Source organism: Muntiacus reevesi, chromosome 6, assembly GCF_963930625.1.
Source record: "Muntiacus reevesi chromosome 6, mMunRee1.1, whole genome shotgun sequence".
Taxonomy (NCBI): domain Eukaryota; kingdom Metazoa; phylum Chordata; class Mammalia; order Artiodactyla; family Cervidae; genus Muntiacus; species Muntiacus reevesi.
This window is the reverse complement of record NC_089254.1, coordinates 74,780,387-74,800,237: the sequence shown is the minus strand read 5'-3', so window position 1 is coordinate 74,800,237 and position 19,851 is coordinate 74,780,387. Positions and strand designations below refer to the sequence as shown.

Below are 19,851 nucleotides of genomic sequence, written 5' to 3'. Positions count from 1 at the left end.
GCCACTTCCACAGTCTCCTGTCATCTCTGACGTGAGCTCCACTCCCCAGCCTCCTAGTTCTCAGGTCCTCACGCGTGTCAGGTTTTCCTTTGGCCTCTACACCTTCACAAATGTCTCTCTACCTCTACCACAAATATTTATTCAGGTATAACTTTCTCTAGGAAGCCTTCCCAACTCATCAAGTCTGGGTGAGGTATGTCTGTGTTTTCTACTCCTCAGGGACCCTGCATCTATCTTTTGTGATACATCCTTTATACCAACTTTCGGCAAGGGCTTATCTACCTGTTTTATTGTCCCACTGGCCTAAAGCTCCACGGAAGCAATGACCTTGTTCTTTCTGTCCAACACAGGCTAGCACTTAAGAGACATTTGGTAAGCATGATAACTAGCAAATGACTGATAAGTGAACCAAAAACACAAACAGCTAAATGAGTCCAAAACTTTCTTCATTTTTTTCTAACAGGAAGAAACTCATCAAAAACTTAGGCTGATAAAAAGCCAGGAGACACGCCCCCCCAAAGAAGGGAAGATATTAGGAAAATGAAAACAATGCGTTTTAGGAGAGACCCAAAGTATGGACCCACATGTAAAAGCTCAAAGGATTGAAAGTTGGATACTTTTCAAAGAGTTCCACAAGAATCCAAACTCTATCAGAACATAAGAAGGACAGAGTCATAAAATGCCAGATCGGCAACCCCATATTAAACCAAATTGTGCAAGGCACAAAGAAAAATCCAGCCCTTTTACTAAGTGAGATGAAGATACAGCACAAATTTATAGGTACAAGATCAAGAAAGCTAAAGCAGAGCAGGAGATGCAGCTTTCAAGAGACATCAAAGGTAACATTCTTTAATTATACAAGAAAAAGGAGGAGGGGGCCAAGGATAATGTTGCCTCTGTTAGAAAATGGGCTAGGAAGCTGTGAGCAGATGGCTATGAAATGGCAGGAGTTGCTGTGTTTCTCATGCTTTTTCTCAAGGAAGGAGGGAGCGACATAGGAGGAAAAGAAAGTATAAGCAGCTAAGAATACTGCCACTTGCATTGAGTGTTGGGTAGGTAGCCAAATTAGAAAAGGAACATAGTTCCATGGAATATTTAAACAATTGGATTCATGATCCCAATCAATTTGTCGATGGAAGATCCCATTACCAGGAATTACACACATACTTCCACACTAATGAGTTGGAAAAATGTTACTGAAACCGTGCATATCTTCAGAGGTTACTGAAGATAAGAGAGATCACTGAAATTTATTAAAGGGCAAAACAAATATCATGCTCACCTTAACCACAGGAAGAATATCTACCTGTTTGATTTTTAGATGGACTTCAGAATACACAGGAGATCTCCTAGGCAAATCCCATGGTGTTTAAAATGAATTGGTCCTCATCCAACTCTGAGTCAAGTGTCAATTTCCTCCAAAGAACCACAATGCACGTTGTCTGAGCACCCTGGCAGTTATGTGCTGCAGGTATGTGGAAGCAAACATTCTTGATGTTTTGCAAATGAACAACTTATAAATGAATTAATGTGTCATAAACACTTTAAACCCTGCCTATGTTCAGAGAGGATGGGGCGGGGGGGAGTACGCTTGAATCAGACGTTGACTCTAATGAGTAAATTATAAAATGGAAGCAGAAGCTTCCATTTCTTCTGTTTGCCAAGGAGCTACCTTTGACCAGCAGGCTCTGGATCAACTTCATCTCCAGTGTTAACAGGCCAAGCAATGAACAGCTCACCCCTTCTCTGCATTAACAAGCCCTCTCGGTCCTGCCTAGGAACTCTGGTGGATAGAAGAACAAAGCACTGCCCCAGACACCACCTTATTCTAGAGAAGATCAGGCCAACATACACGGACAACCCAAGCTGTGATGCGTTTCAGGGTCTTACACATGGACTAGGGATGCGGGGTAGGAAAAAATCCATGTGAGATGGGACTTCAGGAAGCCTTTCAAAGGAAGTGCATCATTAGACTGAAGACTGCACAGCACTTGAAGGTGAGTAGAAAAGGCAAGAATTATTCTGGGAGGACAACAGCCTGAGCAGGACGGCCTGAGCAGTGGGCCAAGGAAGCCAGACTTGCCTGAAGGGGGCACTGTTAGGGCAAAAGAGAGAGAGAGGGCAAGGCCAGAACACCAAGCCAACGGGCTCTTTCTAGAACATGGTCTCCCTTTGCCTTTCCTTTCTATTCCTCTCCTAGAGGAACGGGCTTCAAGCTTCTCCCCGGTCCCCTCTAATAAATATGTCCCCTAAATTCAAGGGATAAAATCAATAGCTCTTTTTCCAAAGGTCACAGTTTCTTCTCTTCCCATCGAGGTTCCAGTCTCACTTCCTGTTTCCCAAGACTCAGGCGTAGTCACAGTCATGTCAAAGATTCAGTGGGGAGTAGAATCTGGAGCCTCCTAAAAATGATTTCTAAATTTCCACCACTTTCTGCAGGGTTCCTTGCAGTGTAGCTCTATTTAAAAAAAGTCTGTGGACATGGGCTCACTATTTCTGGTCTTAAAACATTTACCTCCAAGCTGCTGAAAGAAACCTCAGATCATTACACTGAATTTCTAAGAGAAGGACAGGAATAAGTAGGGAGCTTTTCTTAAGCTCACAAATAAGTTTTGCAAAGCTTCCTAGACTTGTCTGCATCTTCCCACTCTAGGTCCTCCCATGATTCAAGTCGACTAGCTCAAGATGCAAGACACTCAGCAAAGCCACCAGACCAGGAACCAACATCAGTCTTTCTGGTGAAACCCTCCAGTTTTCGGGGGGTGGGGGGAGGGAGGAACAATCACAGCACTCCTGATTGGTTCCTCAACTGTTCTCCAAAGATGGAAACAACAGCCTGCATGAGAACAGAACTGTGCACCCGGGGAGCTGTCACTGTCTTTGCAGTTTGGTCAATACCAAACTGTTCATTTGTGCCTCGTAGGCATCTTTGTCTTTCACAGCCTCCAGATGACACTCCGAGAGTAAAAGAAATGTGAGCAGGTGCGTCTATTAAATATGTAAAATACACCTCTTCCTTTCTCCTCACTTAGAAGATGGATTTCTTAAGGGTGTGGAAAGTCACCTAACATAAAGACAGACAGACAGGTAGAAAAAATATCTTCCTTGCCTTTTTTTTAGCACACAAGAATGCAAGTAGGCTCAGCACATCAGCTTTCTGCAGAAGATAAATGCCAGCCAATTAAAAATTCAGTTTCTTTTCTTTAAGTTAATTCCTCAGGTTTTTGCTAATTAGCAACTAATAGTTCTGTCATCTGAGCTGGGAAACATAAGGAAGAATACCAGCGGTATGTTTTCAATCAAAGCATTTACATGGAGGAATGAATCATAGTTTCCAGGAGGAATAACTGCTTGGGAGCAGTTGGGGGCATAAAGAAAGCAGTCTTCACACAACTATAAAACTGGAAAAGAGACCTGAAATTTTAGAAAAGGGGGCATCTTTCTAAACCCTCCCCACCGTAACAAAACCAGCAGGGGACCTATATGACATGATGGTGATTCCAAGAAACTCCCCACCAAGAGCCCAGCAGGGATAGTTAAAAAACTGCACTCCACAGTCCAGAAGACAATGCAACACATGTTTTCTGTAACAGGGAAGCGAATAAAAGTTAAGTGTCGGCCAGGGTACAGGAATGCTTTAACTATTATGTCACCTGCCTTGTCAGTTTATAAAAGAAGAAATGCACGGTGGTAAGTGAAAGCAGGGAGTGATGGTGGTTTGGCATATCTGGCTGCAGATAAAGCAGGAGCAGAATAAAGTCTTTGCTAAGAAATCTCTGGGCTGGAGATGGGGGTCGTCATCCTGACTCCAGGACAAGCAGGTCAGAATCCCCAGATCTGGTCCCTCCCAGGCCCTGCCCAATTATAAAGCACGAGCGATCCCACAGCAGCCAGCCTGTCAGTACCACCCCGGGTCTGAGCCACGCGGCTGGAACATCTACTTTCTTGCCTTGATATACACCCCTTCCACAGCTACCCTTGGCGAGAGAAAGCCCCTGGTCCCCCCTGTGAGGATTTTATTCCAAACATATGTTGCAAATGTTTGAAGTGCCCGCTATCCTGGGGTTTTCTCTTTTTTCTTTTTTGTAAAAGTCAAACCCACAAAACCCAAAATACTTTGAATCCCGCCTAAGTGCAATTTGTGAAGATGCAACATTGCCTACCCAAGTATAACAGAGCCTTAAGCAATAAAAATTTTACAGATGTCCTTCTGAGGGGAAAAACGATTTTCCTTTTTCCGGTCTTACAGGAAGGCTGCCCACACGTTAGAAATACAAAGCTAGTATATATAGAAGCACAAATTAGGCATCTTGGAACGTCTGCGTTTTCCAACCACAGAGAAATGCAGGAATTATTGTGAGAGTTCACAAGCCCAGCTACACTGGATTAGAGAAGTCTTTCCCTCCAAGGGTCTAGTGGGGCTGGCAGACGACTCAAGGGAAAAGGCAGTAACCTAAAAAGATGTCTCTGAACCTTTAGCTACAGAAGGTCCACAATCAGTTTGAGAGCTTGACAAGGCTGCCGATGGAGACAAGGTAAAGAAACTTGGCCAAACTTTTACATCTCATTTGAAAAAGAGGGCACTTTTCTCACACGCTAAAAAATTCTTGGAAGATGTGTCAGTTTCAGCTTCCCATCTGTCATTTACCTGGATGATTAAATCCATGTCAAATAGGTATTATTACAAAGTACCTAAAAAAGCACTCATTATACTGGTAGAAGATTAAATAATCCAAGTGGGGGCTAGAAAAAATAGAGTCATGTCCTACTGACTTCTTGGAGCTTAGTTTAGGACACCTTTACATCATTTACCTTGAACACCTAAATACTATACCTTTCACTTTTCCACAGGCATTAAGCTTGTATATGTCATATAAAACACTTTCTGGTAGGAATTTCAAATGTTAAAACTACTGCAACTCATGTAAAAGGTTTTAAATTTCTCTGCTCCTCAAACAGAAAAAAATGACAGCCCATCCTTTAAGATTCAGTGAGAAAGACTTCTGATTAGAAGACTACGGCACTCCATGCTAACCCCACACTCTTTCCCTAAGATTTTTTTTTTTTTTTTTTTTTTTACAATTCACTCCATCTCTAATCTGTGTTTGGAGAAGGCACTGACCTTGGGGAATCAGGAAGGCAGGTCTGACAGAGAAAGGCCAGTCTACACTGAACCAAACACAACTGCAATTCTGACAAGACACCTTGATTTGGTGAGTGAACATATCACATACAGATGGTGGTGGGGACGATGCTGCTGCTGCTCATGATGACGAAGATGGGACAGGAAGGAGAGGAAGAAGCAGGAGAAGGAAAACGAGGCAGAGAAGAGAGAGAATACCTAATGATTCAGATGCTTTCACCACGAGCCAGAGATTGTACAAAATATTGGTATTTTATTGGCACTGTCTCACTTAATTGTCCCAAGGACGCTGTGGGGCTGGCAGTCTCACATCACGCCCATTCAACAGCTGAGAAGGGATCCTTGGAGGGATCTTAGAGACAAGCCCACTTGGCGACAGTCACAAGGTCAGTAGGTGGCAAGGCTGGAACATGAGTGCCTTGGCTGCTGAGCGAATCTCCAGGACTCCATGTCCATATGATGGATGTAACGATAACATTTATTCATGCCCAACATCGTTGGAATGGTGGGGCAGAAAAGCATTTGCCATTTGGTGATAGACAACCTACCTCACTTGTAAATTACCCAATGATTTCATAGTGGTTTGAACAATACCATGGGAAAAGCTGAAGCACAACCAACCTATAGGTGCGATGCCTCTTCAACAGAGTGACAAGCAATGGGTCCAAGAGCCATCAGGAGTTTTCCAGTGCCCTGTGCTAGTTCATACTCCCACTGGAGGTTGGGGAAGGGGGTCACACACAAGGACCCCAAGCAGGGATAGGGGTCCCAGGCGTGCAGAGATCCCAGCCCCTCAAAGGATGAGGAGAGGACGCAATGGGCAAACCGTTGGAACAAATGGGCCGAGGGCAAGCTGCACGTTGAACGGCACAGAGAAAGTTAACGGTCATCTGCCTACTTTGCTCAGCTGTCCTGAGCAATTAACTATTCACTAATTAGTGGGCATCTGGAATGAAAAACAAAACATAAACATGAAACGGGGAAAGTCTGTGTTCCCATCCAAGGGCACAAACAATGCAGGGCATGTATGGATGATAATCTAGACGTCATCCTTTTTCAAAAGTAAGCATACTCTTGGGGAATATTAATATAGGTAGGGAGCATGTAGAGTCCCTCATATTTTCTGCATGGATGAGATCTAATAGAGACCCATCCACAAAAATACAATGTAGAAAACTCAGACATGGGCTTGGAGAAAAACCCTACTGACAACTATTGTAAACTCTCATTCCAAAAATAAAGGAAAAATAATATGAAATAAACCTCTAACGAGGAAAGAAAAGACACACACGCTATACCTCCTCATTTCTGTAACTGTAGAAGTTAACAACTGCAGCCATAGGGCTGAGAAGCACTTTTTAAACAGAAAAGTTGCAGGCTTTTTGAAAAACTAACAAGAAGCCATCGAACCTTTTCCTTTATGCCTCTGACCACTTAAAAAAAATTCTCCCTCCACTGAAAAAAAGTAATGTATCTTACATCTTTACCAACAATATAATCTAGTTGGGGAGGACGGGGGAGCAGTTGCTGAGACTTAAGGTTGTGTGAAGCACTTTGATCTGCGCCCTGATGAGGGAACATTCCCCTCTGCTTCAAGCCAACTAATGAAGGGATGAAATTAGCTTTTATCCTGGGCACTTTCTTGAACCAAAAAACATGCACTAATCAGCTGTCCTCACTCATCAGTCATCTGGCTAATGACCTTTTGCCTTAAAACACTAAAATTTCTGAATGATGTGGAAAAAGGAAAACACAAACCAGTCCCCGTCTGTGGCACACGATGGATCATCTGGAATTGGAGCCGGGAAGGTTAAACAGCAGGTCTGTATCCTGGCAAGGTGATAAATCTGTAATCAAGAGCTGCACGCTTGGGCATCTCAATATGAACTTCATTACTCCACCACCGAATTATATATTTTAACTAGAACCAGGCCGGAAACAAGCTCAACCCTTATATATAGTTTCTTTTGCATTCTGCCTTGGGAGAAAATCATCCCGTGGGTGTGTTCACCATCCTAGTTCATTTCTTAAACTTTCTGAGTGCGAGAAGAGGAGCTTACGAGGTCTCCGGTCTGCGAATTCCAGAAGAAAGTAGGAAGGAATTTGGCCCTGGTTGGCTAAAAGAGGTTTGTTTGTTCCTCGACAATAAAGCAAAAAATATATATATTAACAAGGGGAATATCTGCCATTAAAGACACCTGCTAATGCCTCCCACTTTAATAACTCCCCCTCCTCAACCGATTTCCCTCCAGCAGGGTCTACTTGGGTGGAGAAAATCTGGTTTCAGTTCCCAGGAAAGGTCTGTGTGGATTCGCCACAGACAGACACCTTCCTGGCAGCCGCCCCCCAGCCCCCAGGTCCAAGTTGCTTAGAGGTGGAAAGAAATGGTTTCCCTAAAAAGAAGGAACAGGATGAGGGAGAAGTTAAGAAGTACAGTAGACAGTAAATTACTCATTTGCATAAAACAGGACAAGACAAGTAACTAAGTGCACATGCGCTCACACACAGCCTGCCGTGGCTCCCGCAGCACGTGCCACGGACTGGGGGCGACTTACGATAGTGAGGGTCCATGTAGCCATTCCTGGGGTCCATGGCAAACACAGCCCCGCGGTAGGGGACGGAGGGCTCGGCCAGGTGGGGCAGGGACCCATGGATCTCCTTCTTGATCAGCGAGGCCCTCTCGTCGCTGGATGTGGAAGGCTCCTCGCTGATCTTGCCGAGCCCCGGGGCGATCTGTGGCTGCATGGCGACTGCGTTTCTTCTCTCTCTGTGATAGGTCTGTCCAGGACTTTCATCCTCTGAAGACGGAAGGGAAATGAAAACTCTGTGAGCACTTTGAGGAGGCATTCAAAACCCGTCATCAGTTGGGGCTCCCCGTCCATCCATCTCCCCGCCTCCCGAAGAAGCCTACTTCTCACTCTTGGCAACTTTGAAAGCTAGCCATGACTGGAGGGTCTCAAGCCAAAACTGTTTATGAATGAGGGTCCAAGATACAAATCGAAGGAGGAAGGGGAGCAGGAAATGAGCCTATTAAACTGAGATGTAAGCATTCTCATCCCCGGCTTCCAGCCGAATCTGCTAGTGAGGTTTCCCATCAGGGACCTGCCAGTATCCCTGCAGGGCCTGAGGAGCTGGAGATGTTGCCAGACTAAGGCTGTGGATTGCCAGCTTCTCCTGGCCTGAGGAAGTCAGGCCTCCGGTGATCCAGGAGGCAAGGGACCCCTGTTTCTCGGAGGAGGACTTGTTAGAAAGCAAAACTTGTCTTTGTGATTTAAGTCAGATGTATGATCCACTGAGAGATGAAACAGTGCCAGACATGGGACAGAAAACCCACTGGTTCCAAGGGATAAAGACGCAATCATGAAAACCTACAGTGCCCCTTACAGGACACCTCCTGCTTCGGCCTACCGAACAGAGCTGAGAGCTAAGAGGAAAATGGGGATAGAATGTGGGTGTGGAGGGCGTCAGTCACACTGATCTACATCCACACTCCGGTGGGCTCCAGACATCGTTTCAAACATGTAAGAAACGGCTTGATGAAATTCAAACTCCCTCATACTTCTGTTCCCTTTCATCTGTAAGAACTTTCCATCTGTCCACTATGGTTCTCTGCAAATGTGATGGGATGGCCTTTCCGATAATAGCAGATCAAAGACCTGTGGCATAAAATCAAACCAAACTGGCGATGAGAACCCACAACAAGTGGACCAATTCATCTGTAAGAATCATATGCACGCTCTCAATTATGCCCACACAAGCTCTGTGTCTGAGCCACAGACTGTGTTCTGGCAGATAAAGGCTGTTGGAAAAAAAGCTGTTGGGACACTGCTTAGACGCCTCATTTGAAAGCTGCTTCTATTCCTGATCCTAAAAACAAAACAAAAACAAGAAAACTATAAGTGGGTGTAAATAATAATACTGTTGTACTATTTAGTTGAACAGGTCTTGAACTCATCTCATCTTCACACACAAACTTCTCTTCAAAATATCCAAACAAAACAGAGTTATGCCTAGCTGAGTAGACATACTCTCTTAAAGACATACTGTCTTAAACTTATCTTCAAAAAAAAAACAGAAAAAAAGCATGCTTTAGCAATTTCATAGCTCTTTTGACAAATTTAGAAGAATAGCTATGAACATGAACTAGTGTGAAAATACAAACTCAAGTAACAACAACTCTTTTGTGATGACTAATAATTTGAACTAGCTAAAGCCAGTAGCAACTCTCATTTTCCTGCCTATGTTTTGGGACCTGAAGAAACAAGCAGTATATATATTTTTTTTTAACCTAGCAAATGACTTTCAAAACCAAATAGGCAATGAGGTATGTTCTGGACTTTACAGTGATTCTGCTGACTACTGCTGGATAACTGTGAAATATTATTTTAGCATTATTTTGTGCAGATCCCCACCCTCAAATCTTGTAATGATGGGATAAATTATGAGTTTAATCTATCAAGTAACTACTAAAAAAGAAAATGGTCACATTTTCACACATTGATCTTTACAAAAGCAATTCCAACCATGCTTTCGCTAGTTTAAAAACAAACTACAAAAACAACAACAAAAAATCCTACATTTTAATTTCTCTTTCTAATACTTTTAGGCCCTAATCTATACTGCTAACTTCATGAGCAGTAAAGTTGCAGGCTGCAGAATGAAGCTTTTCAGTGATGTAAAGACAGAAGGATGTCAAAAACACTCAAAACTCATAGTTGGTTTATAAAAACTCCCACCATGGCCAAAGTCATATTTTCCACTAAGGTGTGCCTGCACAACTTCCAATTTCAACTTTGCACTAAGGTGTAAATTCTGTAGAATGGATCTGCATTTGGAAAGCCAGACAGATCATACCAAGAGGGACTGTGACATGCAATTAGCATTCTCTGGGAAAGATGAATAACCAAGTCCTACTAATCTGTTCCAGGTTTAAAACAGGATTCCCTTGACTTAATCTTCCTAGAAGAAATTAACTTTTCTTCTCTTAAAACTGCATCCCTACAATAGAGTGAGTTTCTTAGACACGATGTCTTTACGGACAAGCATTTGACTCCAACTTCACGAATAACTGAATAATGGGCATGGACTAATCACAGCCCTCCCACCTTCTTCTCCACCTCATGGGAGAAAGAAGCAGTTAAGGGGAGGCGGGCAAGTGGAAACAGGAGGGTCTTTTTAGCTAAAAATTAATTTCTTCAAGAGAGTTAACTCAATATGTGTGAATATCAAATTAGAACAAGAAGTCAGCAAAGTTCAAACACTTTATACTGAAAAAAAATGAACTAATTCTCTTAGTAAAATGCAGGCCAGGATTTTTTTCATGTGGAAACTTTCATCAGACTTACTCCTATATGAGTCAAGACTCTCACATTTTCACCTACTCTCCCTCTCCAGAAAATTCCAGCAGGCGATTATTTCCTGAAGTTCACCTCCTATACTGAGTTGATTCTGAGGGGCATTCAGGATGAAACCTTGACAGTACACACTCCCAGAATACAAACAGCTATGAGGCTTGAAAGCGTGCTATCTACAGTGAAAGGGAAACTTTCCAAGCCATATTCCTGCCTGCTCTTATAAATTTAGCAACCACTCTAGCAAGCCAAAAAGACGAGAGCTGTCTAATCTTGCTCAGTTGAGCTGAGTTGTTCAATAAAGTTGGAGAGTCAGCGCAGACAGGCTACGCAAGGCCAAATTATTGACAGAAACATACTGTCCACCATGGCAACAAGCAGAAGTCGGCTACAAAAATGTAAGCAAACAGCCCAGTCCTCCAGAAGCATCTGCCAGTGGATTTGAACAGCCAAACACAGGGCGACTGTTCATGCCTCTCTCGGTTCAGCAGCTGCAGGCTCGGAGGGTCAGACTGAGACATGCGAGTCTCTAAAAAGCTTCAGGAGAAAAACTGTTTTCAAAACTGTCATCAGGATCCCACATTGGATCCCCTGCCTTCTGCATATCTGTGCTCCAGTGGAAATAAGTGAATTCCCACCCACCGCAGGGAGGGCTGCTCCCACACTGCATTTCAGAAGCTGTCCCAGGTTTTTCCAAACTCATCCAAAGGCAACCCATATTGCATCAGACACGCTTGGTGCCATAAACTCTCACAACTCAAGAGCGGCTTCATCACCAGCATCACTTAGACCATTTACAGGGAAGGTTTCCAGGAAGTCATCGTGTGGTGAGAAGCAGGACTCAACACTCACACACACACACCCCTGAGCGTTTGTTCCCAAACTCTTGATTGACTTCTTCTAGAGACCCAGGACACAACTGCTCTTTTGCATTGACTGGACAGAAAAGTTTCAGATGACTGTTCCCATGGAAAGGTAAAACCCTGCACCACATCACCAACTAGGAACACTTCCTGTCCCCCTGACCAAATCAGCAGGTGAGGAACTCAGTGGTACAAGAGCTCACCTCTTTGAAATGAACGTGGATTTTAAGCCATCCCCTGCAATCCCATTTTAAAAGCATCACGCCTCTCGTCCCCGCAAGACACAGAAGACACAGCGAAAGCGAACAGATGGATACTTACAACTCAGTCCCAGGCTCTGGCTAGCTACTTCCTGCAAACTTCTCTTTCTGCTGGGCTTTCTCTAGCAGTGCAGATCTGCTAGGAACGTTCTCGGTGTCTCCCTGCCTCCCTGCACCCTGGCCCTCTCCCTCTCCCAGGCAGGGCTTGCTCCCATTAGAGGAATTAAAAGTGGTTGGAGCCATGCTAAATTTAACAAGCTCATTAGTATTCTTTCTGAGTGCTTCCGAGTGAACTCTCTCTATTCAAGGCACTCTCTCCAGCAGAAGGGTCAGGCTGGCTAATCATTAAATCAAACTAATGTCACCCTATCACAATCAGCCCCAGAGAAGGAGGGTTTATTATTTCAGTTTATGCTAAATAAACGGTTTTACAAACGGTCCCCAAGCAAGGTCAACAGCAGCTTCAATTACAAGACAAACTTAACAAGAGTTGCAATAAACCAAGTACCCCGTATTGACTTAAGAACAGGCTCGACGCCACATATGGCCACTAGCGGGGTTGTACAGGAATGCATATTGGAAAATAAAGGAAGAGGGGGCGCTTCTTTCTTTGCCAGAATTTGCCACTGCACAGCGACTGTTCATTCACCTCTCTGCAACCAGCTAGCCGCTCAGCTCAATTCACTCCACACAAAGGCTGGAGCCCAGACCTCAATGGACCGAGTGAAACACGTTCAGAACTAGGCTCTCTATTGTGACTGAATTTCTTAACATCTTTTCAAAAAGCGGAGAATGCCTTGAGGCTAAAGGAAGAAACAGGCTAATGGTGAATTGGGAATTCAGAGCAAATTTCAGAGCCCTTTCCTCCTAGCTTTTGAGGTTGAAAGCAAGCTCTTTCCTTTCAAGTTTCAAAGTCCTTTTTCCTCCCGCAGTGTCACAGAAGGATTTGAAAAGAAGGTAATTGTGCTCGCAGTCTCCCTGATCAGAGCTTACGTCCTATTTCTGGTATTTCGGAATACTTCTTGCAATAATAGTGCATATAGCTCAATCCCTTAACCGGCCTGCACTCTGCAATTGCTCATTAAATGAACAATTGCGGGTATAAAATGCCTTTTATGTTCAAGGTCTGGATATAAGATAAGCATTCTAGGACTCTAAATTTGGTTTACTAAGGAAACTCTCCATCATTAAATTACAAAACTGAAGTCAGAATATCAGGCTTTCCCAGAAAAGTGGCACTCAAATTTCGGTGAGCCCAAAAGGCAGGGCGGCTGGGGGGAGGGGCGGAGGCCACAAAATGTTAAGGAGGGGGAAGAAAAAAAAGGAGTCGATACTCAGATTTTGAACAGAAGAGGATTCAAACAAGAAAATAATATTTCCGTGTTTAATAAGGTCTGAGTTTGTGAAACTTCATCATTTCCAAACTGAATGATATCATCAAGTCATCTACAAATGGATCAAAACACAGGTGTGAGCCTCAATCAACACGCGGAGGGCTATTCCTGACCCCTCACTGGCAAACGTCATCCCCCTTTCTTAAGAAAAGAAATAATCCGTTTCTGCCACAGACCGCTTTATCATTTGTATCCTCTCACTTACTCCTCACTAGAACCTGGTGTTACAGCAGGACAAGGCATTAGGGCCAGTTTTCTGATCAGAAATAAGCAACCATGTCCCTTATACATGATGTAAGAGGAATCCCAATCATGCCTTCGACAGGCCATAAAGTCCCGTTAACATGAGGAGAGGTCTGCTCCCAGGCAGCTTTGGCGAATGATACCTGTGGCTTGTGTTCAATCCCAGCCTCCACCCCCACGACCATCAATTAAAGGAAGGGAGGAGAGTAATTACATTTTGATGCTCTGACCTTTTTCAAATCCTTGATACTCTCCAAGTAAGTTTTTGTCAACAACAACCACTTCTGGGAAAAACCCAGAGGGCCCCAGTGACAAATCCACCATGGGACATCCAACCTCAGGGTCTTAGTACCCTGAAGCATCTTATCCCCACAGGTATGAGGACAGGCGCATGCCCTACACAGGCTGTGTGCGCAGACGGGCGCGCGCGCACACACACACACACACACACACACACGCACACACACACGCACACAGTCGCACGCTGAGGCTCAACCAATGGCATCTGTGTATATCTGCAGGTTTTAGTGTGCTCCCAACAAGCCTGGAGCCCCACCTTCCTCTCTTTTAAGCAAGAAACAGAAAACATCATTTTCTGCTTTTCCCCCAGGAAATTGCTTGGCTGTGTTTGGAAAGAGCATTATTTCATGTTTTCTTATTATGCACTGGTTGCATCTTGTCAGCTTTTATTTCTGTGGTTATTTACATTCTGATGTTCTTTGAATAAAAAAACCAATGGAACCCAACTCCTCGCCTCCTTGTTTCAGAATTTTCTCTAAGACTTTGCCCAAAGAGAGATCAGAAATGAAAGAGAAGAGGCTAAGTACATTCACAAGGTTTGTAGAATTATGCCAAGAAAAGGGGGGGGGGTAGTTTCTGTAGTTTTTAGAAGCAGAATCTTGACCCTTTCCATCCTGACTGCAGAGATGCCTAAGCCAGAAGCTGCTCCCTGGAATCTTAGAGTCTGGCTTCCAAAGGGAGAAGCAAACAATGCCTTCTCTAAGAACATTTCCAATGCCCTTGGGGTCAGACATCGCCCTTGTGCGGCTACACATACATCTCCCATTGACAATGACTGATGACAGAGGGAGTGGCCCAGATGGATCGGGAGAGAGCTCTCCGCTTTGTCTGCAACCTTTAAACCGACTGCAGGGCCTGCTACACGAGAGGGCGGCTGGGGGATTTGAAGCTTTGGAGAAATTCAAGTGGCAATCCTTCCTCAAAGATCATGGGCTCAAGAATTAACGGGTAGTTCTCTCTGCCTCCTTCCATCAACGAGAAGATCTCAAGGGGAAAGCAAAGGGGTAGAAAACGCCCTCCATCCCAGCAGTAGGAGTACCACAATTTTTTTTTTAACATTTCTAAAGTTCTTTTTGCCAAAAAACAAAACATAGTCCAGACTGACCAGTATCCCACCAGCCCTTCACCAGAAACTATCTACTCCCAAGAACAGGTTAGTACTAAACCCAAGGCAATTTCTGGCCTTACTCCCTACTACTCAGCTTACAGAGCTTCACACCATTAAAAGCGGCTCCTGGGATAGAAAGAGTGGACAGTAAGACAAGAATTCAGATAAACTGAAGGGCAAAGCTGACACTGCTGTGACTTCCTGGGAGCAGGGCGCTCCCAAGGCCTGGAGCAAGCAGCCTCTTGTCTTTTTAAAAATGAGGGCTCCTTGCCATCTGGAAAATCCGGAGTCGATCACACCATAAGCTTCATGTCTGAGGCCTCACCAGGCATGCCCTATAGGGTTTACATCCTCTTGCCTCGTCTCTCTCTGAAGCCACACCAATCAGAGGTCCACACCCCTGCCCACCTCGGGAAGGATGCTTCTGGTTGTTAACACTATGATTGGGCCAGCACAAACCCAACCTTACTAACCAGCTTTCAAAGTTTTAGACAGAAAGCAGTAGCCAAGCCCCATCTGTACCTGGGAAGAGGGGAAAAAAAAAACAACAACAACAAAACAGGCCTCTGAGGGCCCCAGCAGGTCGTCCTGTAAAATGGAGATCTTCCTAATTTTCCATGAGCTCAAGAAGACCCTTCCTTGCATTAGGAATTCTAAAATGTCATGAAGCTTCTTCTATTAGCCTGCTATTAGTTACTAGTCACTGCTTACACAGAGTGAGTTAATTAGTGACATCAAAGGCAGTACAATAAATTCTCAGGAGGGCCCCATTTTTTCCCCTTCTGCTTAATAGCGCATTTATGCCTATCTGCGGGTAACAGTCTCAGGAATATTTAGGTATTAGAGAGTTCTCTGAGAACTCGGTCTGAGTCTTTTATAAGCAAAGAGTGAAGAGTCTCTCTTCCTTGCTTTGCACCTACAACCTGAACAGTTAACCACCCATAGTGACATCCACAACCTACAATCCTAAGAGACATCGTGGAATGTCTGCTGACAAGGCTCAAGGGAGCTGACAGCTGCTGTGCTGCATCCTCCAATGGGACCAAGCCTATTGCCCTGGAGCTCTACCCTGCCTCCCGTCCTGCCATACTTGGGGGATCTTTGTTTCCCGACCGGGGATCAAACCCGTGTCTCCTGCAGTGGATGCAGAGTCCTATCCATGGGACTGCCAGGGAATTCTCGCTCTTCCTTTAAAGGCAAGCAGGGAAAGAAATCTCTGTGTCTGAGAGCCTCCGCTGGCCACACTTCTGAATGGTGGTTCCCAGGTTCTCACCCACCCGATCCCCTCCCTAACATCAGAGTTCCATTTCCTAAACTTTCCACCGTGTTTTAAATTTGGCGGGGGTGAACACAAATTTAACTGGCTTCATCTGGTGTGTTGATGTTGCCTGGTTTTGGTTTTTTAGAAAACTGGGTAATAAGAAAGCCTGAGCATATGGCGGTATTGTATTTTTAATAACATTTTAAAGACCATGCTTACTCTACGGCAGGAATCAGATCCTCCTGGAGAGTACACTTAAATATCAAGAGAATATCATTACTGTACAGAAAGGAGCTGGAGGCTTGACCCCCACTGGGACCAGATTAGGGATGGCTCACAGGTGCTCACCTCTGCTGACTCAGCCTCTGGGCAAGGTCAGGTGCTGCCTGGATCAGCTTTCTACCACAGAAGCTCCCTCTAGTCACTGCCCACTTTGACCTCAGCTATGAAACTTGCATTTGAGAAACCCAAATGAAAATAGCACAATTTGACTCTTCACACTTTTAATAGAGCTAAGCCTAGTTCTCGTTACTTAGCCACAAAAGTCTGAAATCTGGGGAAACACTTTCTGGGAGTGGTTCAAAAACTATGAGTAAAAGCAGGAAAGGTCACAAAACCTAATCTCCCCCAAAGTCCATGTTGATGGTCACAGCCAAGACAGAAGGCTTTGGTACCCTGCTGCTCTCCTCTCCTCCAACCAACTGGACAGGGCAGACACCAATCATCCAGCCTCTGCAGGAGACTGGGAACCAGGACACAGCCAGACCTTTCTTTTGCCCTTTTCCTAACTTTGCAGACACAACGCCAGGGGAATGTATTTTTATACTCAAGAAGTCCCAGTAAAAGCAATTAAGGAAACAAATAAAATACCAAATCCATCGACCTTTCCAAAACACAAGTAATTTTTTTTTTTTGGTCTCACTCATTCATCTGACCAATTCAAATTTCATTAACCACATACCAGTGAAATACAGCTAACATCTGCTTACTATGAAATCGAGAGGGCTTTGCCTATCTTGCTTTACTCTTCACTGTACCCTGATTAGACACTGTTGTTCTGCTCATTTGCCAGATGAGGAAACTGGCACAGAGAAGGTGGGCTATTTACCCAGGACACACAGCTGGTTGGTGGGCAGAGCCTGGAACCCAGGTGGTGAGACTTTAAAGCTCCTACTTAAAAGATCTGGCTCTTGGACTTCCTTACTCAGTGACAAGAAATATAAGATAAATTTGAATTCTGATCAAGGCCCTAAGACTTCCCAGGTGGTATTAGTGCTAAAGAACCCACTTGCCAAAGAAGGAGATGTAAGAGACACGGGTTCGATCCCCGGCTCATGAAGATTCCCTGGAGGAGGGCATGGCAACCCAATCCAGTATTCTTGCCTGGAGAATCCCATGGACAGAGGAGCCTGGTGGGCTCAGTCCACGTGGACGCATAAGAGTTGGGACACGCCTGAAGCGACTTAGCAGCAGCAGCAGTACCCTAAAGCGCATGTGTCTGGGAACTTCACGAGCACCAAACCCTGCTGCAGCATGAAAGCCACCACAGACAAGATGTAAACTGGTGGGCATGGCGGTGTCCCCATGCTTCATTTATAAACACAGAAATCTGAATTCATGTAATTTTCACATCATATTTAAAAATGTAAAGAGCTATCCTTTGTTCATGTGATGCACAAAAACAGGCAGCAGACTAGGTTTGGCTACACACTTCAGACTAGCTATTACCCTACAGGAACTTACCCACCTGTGCCAATTAAATCTTTACCCAAAACAATGAGGGATGTTACAGTAAAACTGCAAAAGCAGTAATACTGAGAGTTGGGGGGGATACGCAGGGCGAGTCACTTTCTCACACTATTAAAATATTTCCATAATCCACTTCCAGGCTGTATCTTAAGGGAAAAAAAATTAGAAAAGAAGACAATTTATTTTCAAGAATATTCATCACGGTGTTATTTATAATATGGAAAACTAGGTAACAAAATTAAAGTCCATTATCTTAGGATGGAATATTGTTATTAAATACAGTGAATCAGGATTTTAATGAATATAGGAAAGAATTTTACTGAGCACTAAGTACTTTTCTAAGGTGTTACCTGCCAATCCTATGAGGTAAACACTTTTGTACTTCTCATTATACAGATACCAAAAATGAGGCTTATTTATCCAAGAAAACACAGCTAGAAAGAGGCAGAGCCTGCAATGGAATTCAGAGTCCACTTACCCACCTGACTACTATGCTTTCAAGTTCTTTAAGGAGTCAAGTTTTTGGAGGATGGGAAGGTGGAAAACAAACATTTTTAAAGTTTTAAAAAACGCACCAAGAGAGCATGACATATTTCTATGCAATGTTTTTCCTTTATGGCTCTGTATTTCTCAAGAATTTTAGAGTGCAGAAATAGCTGATTTCTTTCACTCTTGGTTTTAATTCTATCCTAAGTATGACCTTTACAATAATTCTCTAGAGAAGTCAAAGTTAAGTATACATACATTGAAAAATTATTCCATGAGTTTCTCTCCTATAGTCATATTTTATCTCCTGGAGTCCTGTGGTCTTATTCTAAACTATTTATCCCACCTCTTAAAGCTATAAGTGCTTGCTAGGCTATTTTTCGGAGAAGGCAATGGCACCCCACTCCAGTACTCTTGCCTGGAAAATCCCATGGACGGAGGAGCCTGGTAGGCTGTGGTCCATGGGGTCGCTAGGAGTCGGACACGACTGAGCGACTTCACTTTCACTTTTCACTTTCTTGCACTGGAGAAGGAAATGGCAACCCACTCCAGTGTTCTTGCCTGGAGAATCCCAGGGACGGCGGAGCCTGGTGGGCTGCCATCTATGGGGTCGCACAGAGTTGGACACGACTGAAGGGACTTAGCAGCAGACTATTTTTACACATATTACTAACATCTTACAATGATATTGGGCTTTATGTAAATTCACTTACTTCAAGTTACAGGACTATTTTTAATTATTTTGTACTAAACACAAGCACCTTCCAACAAGCACATCCCTAACATGACCTACTGTCCCTTCTTGGCAACCCAGCTGTCACCAGGTCACCCCCTGAAAGGTACAAAAGAAAAGCGCATTAGAAAAAATAAGAGAATTTTAAAAAGAAAGTGCATTAGAAATGATCATTACTGCCAGGGCTACTGCTCATACTCACTGAGCTCTTACTAAAAGCCAGGTCAAAGGCCAAGTGCAAAGGCATCAATCCCATTGGCTGCTCACAGTCTGCCAGGTGTGCAGTCCTGGCACCCCAGATATTCAGGTAAACACCCTGAGGCTTAATAAGTCTAAACAACCCACTTCAAGCCATCCTTCAGGTAAGTAGCCAAGTCAGCAGGACTTTCTCATCTATCAATATTATAAATGATGATTAACCCCTCCAAAGTGTCTACTACAAAGGCCCTGAAAGCTGAACACTGATTTGCTTGGCATTCCTTTAGAGGTACAGATGAAGATGATCAGTGTTAAAATTATTCTACCCCTTCCTATAAAAGTTATCAAGAAAGGCTACTTTGGTCTGTTATCAAGTGACCCGTTATCCAGTGTCTCCAGATTCTGAAAAGCTATTTATGCAAAGGAATATTTACCACCATCTTTGGGAGGATTGTATTACAGACTTACATGCCAGAAGGCATCTGAATCTTTGGTTTGTGTTCAAGTTAACAATAGCTTCAACAGTTTAAGCTGCATGTAGTTTATGGAAAGGGGCATATGTCCAATAGTTAAAGAGCATATGGTTTATAGAGAAGAGGGGAAAACTTGCCTTTGGAAGCAGCTTTGCTTGGGTTATTTACCAACAAACGAAAGGTCCTTCATGCAGCCCCAGAGCATACTTCCCCTCCCACAGGCTGGAAAGGAATGCTGAACAAGTCAATAAAATCAGGGTCACAGTGAGCAAGAGACCTTCTCCCCAAG

At 44.0% G+C, this 19,851-nt stretch overlaps 1 protein-coding gene and 1 long non-coding RNA gene across 3 annotated transcripts in view; both read right to left on the bottom strand.

Moving 5' to 3' along the window:
• GLI3 (GLI family zinc finger 3) overlaps window positions 1-19,851 on the bottom strand; it is a 306,557-nt gene that overhangs the window by 202,765 nt on the left and 83,941 nt on the right. For both annotated transcript variants that reach the window (XM_065938677.1, XM_065938678.1), the window contains exon 3: window positions 7,699-7,941. In XM_065938677.1, coding sequence (XP_065794749.1) covers window positions 7,699-7,941 — 243 coding nt within the window. The remainder of the gene's footprint in view (window positions 1-7,698; window positions 7,942-19,851) is intronic.
• Window positions 5,570-7,213, bottom strand: LOC136170473 (uncharacterized). Its single transcript, XR_010663642.1, has 3 exons — window positions 7,155-7,213; window positions 6,902-6,973; window positions 5,570-6,089 (listed from the first exon to the last, which is right to left on the bottom strand). It is a non-coding gene; the product is annotated as an uncharacterized lncRNA (long non-coding RNA).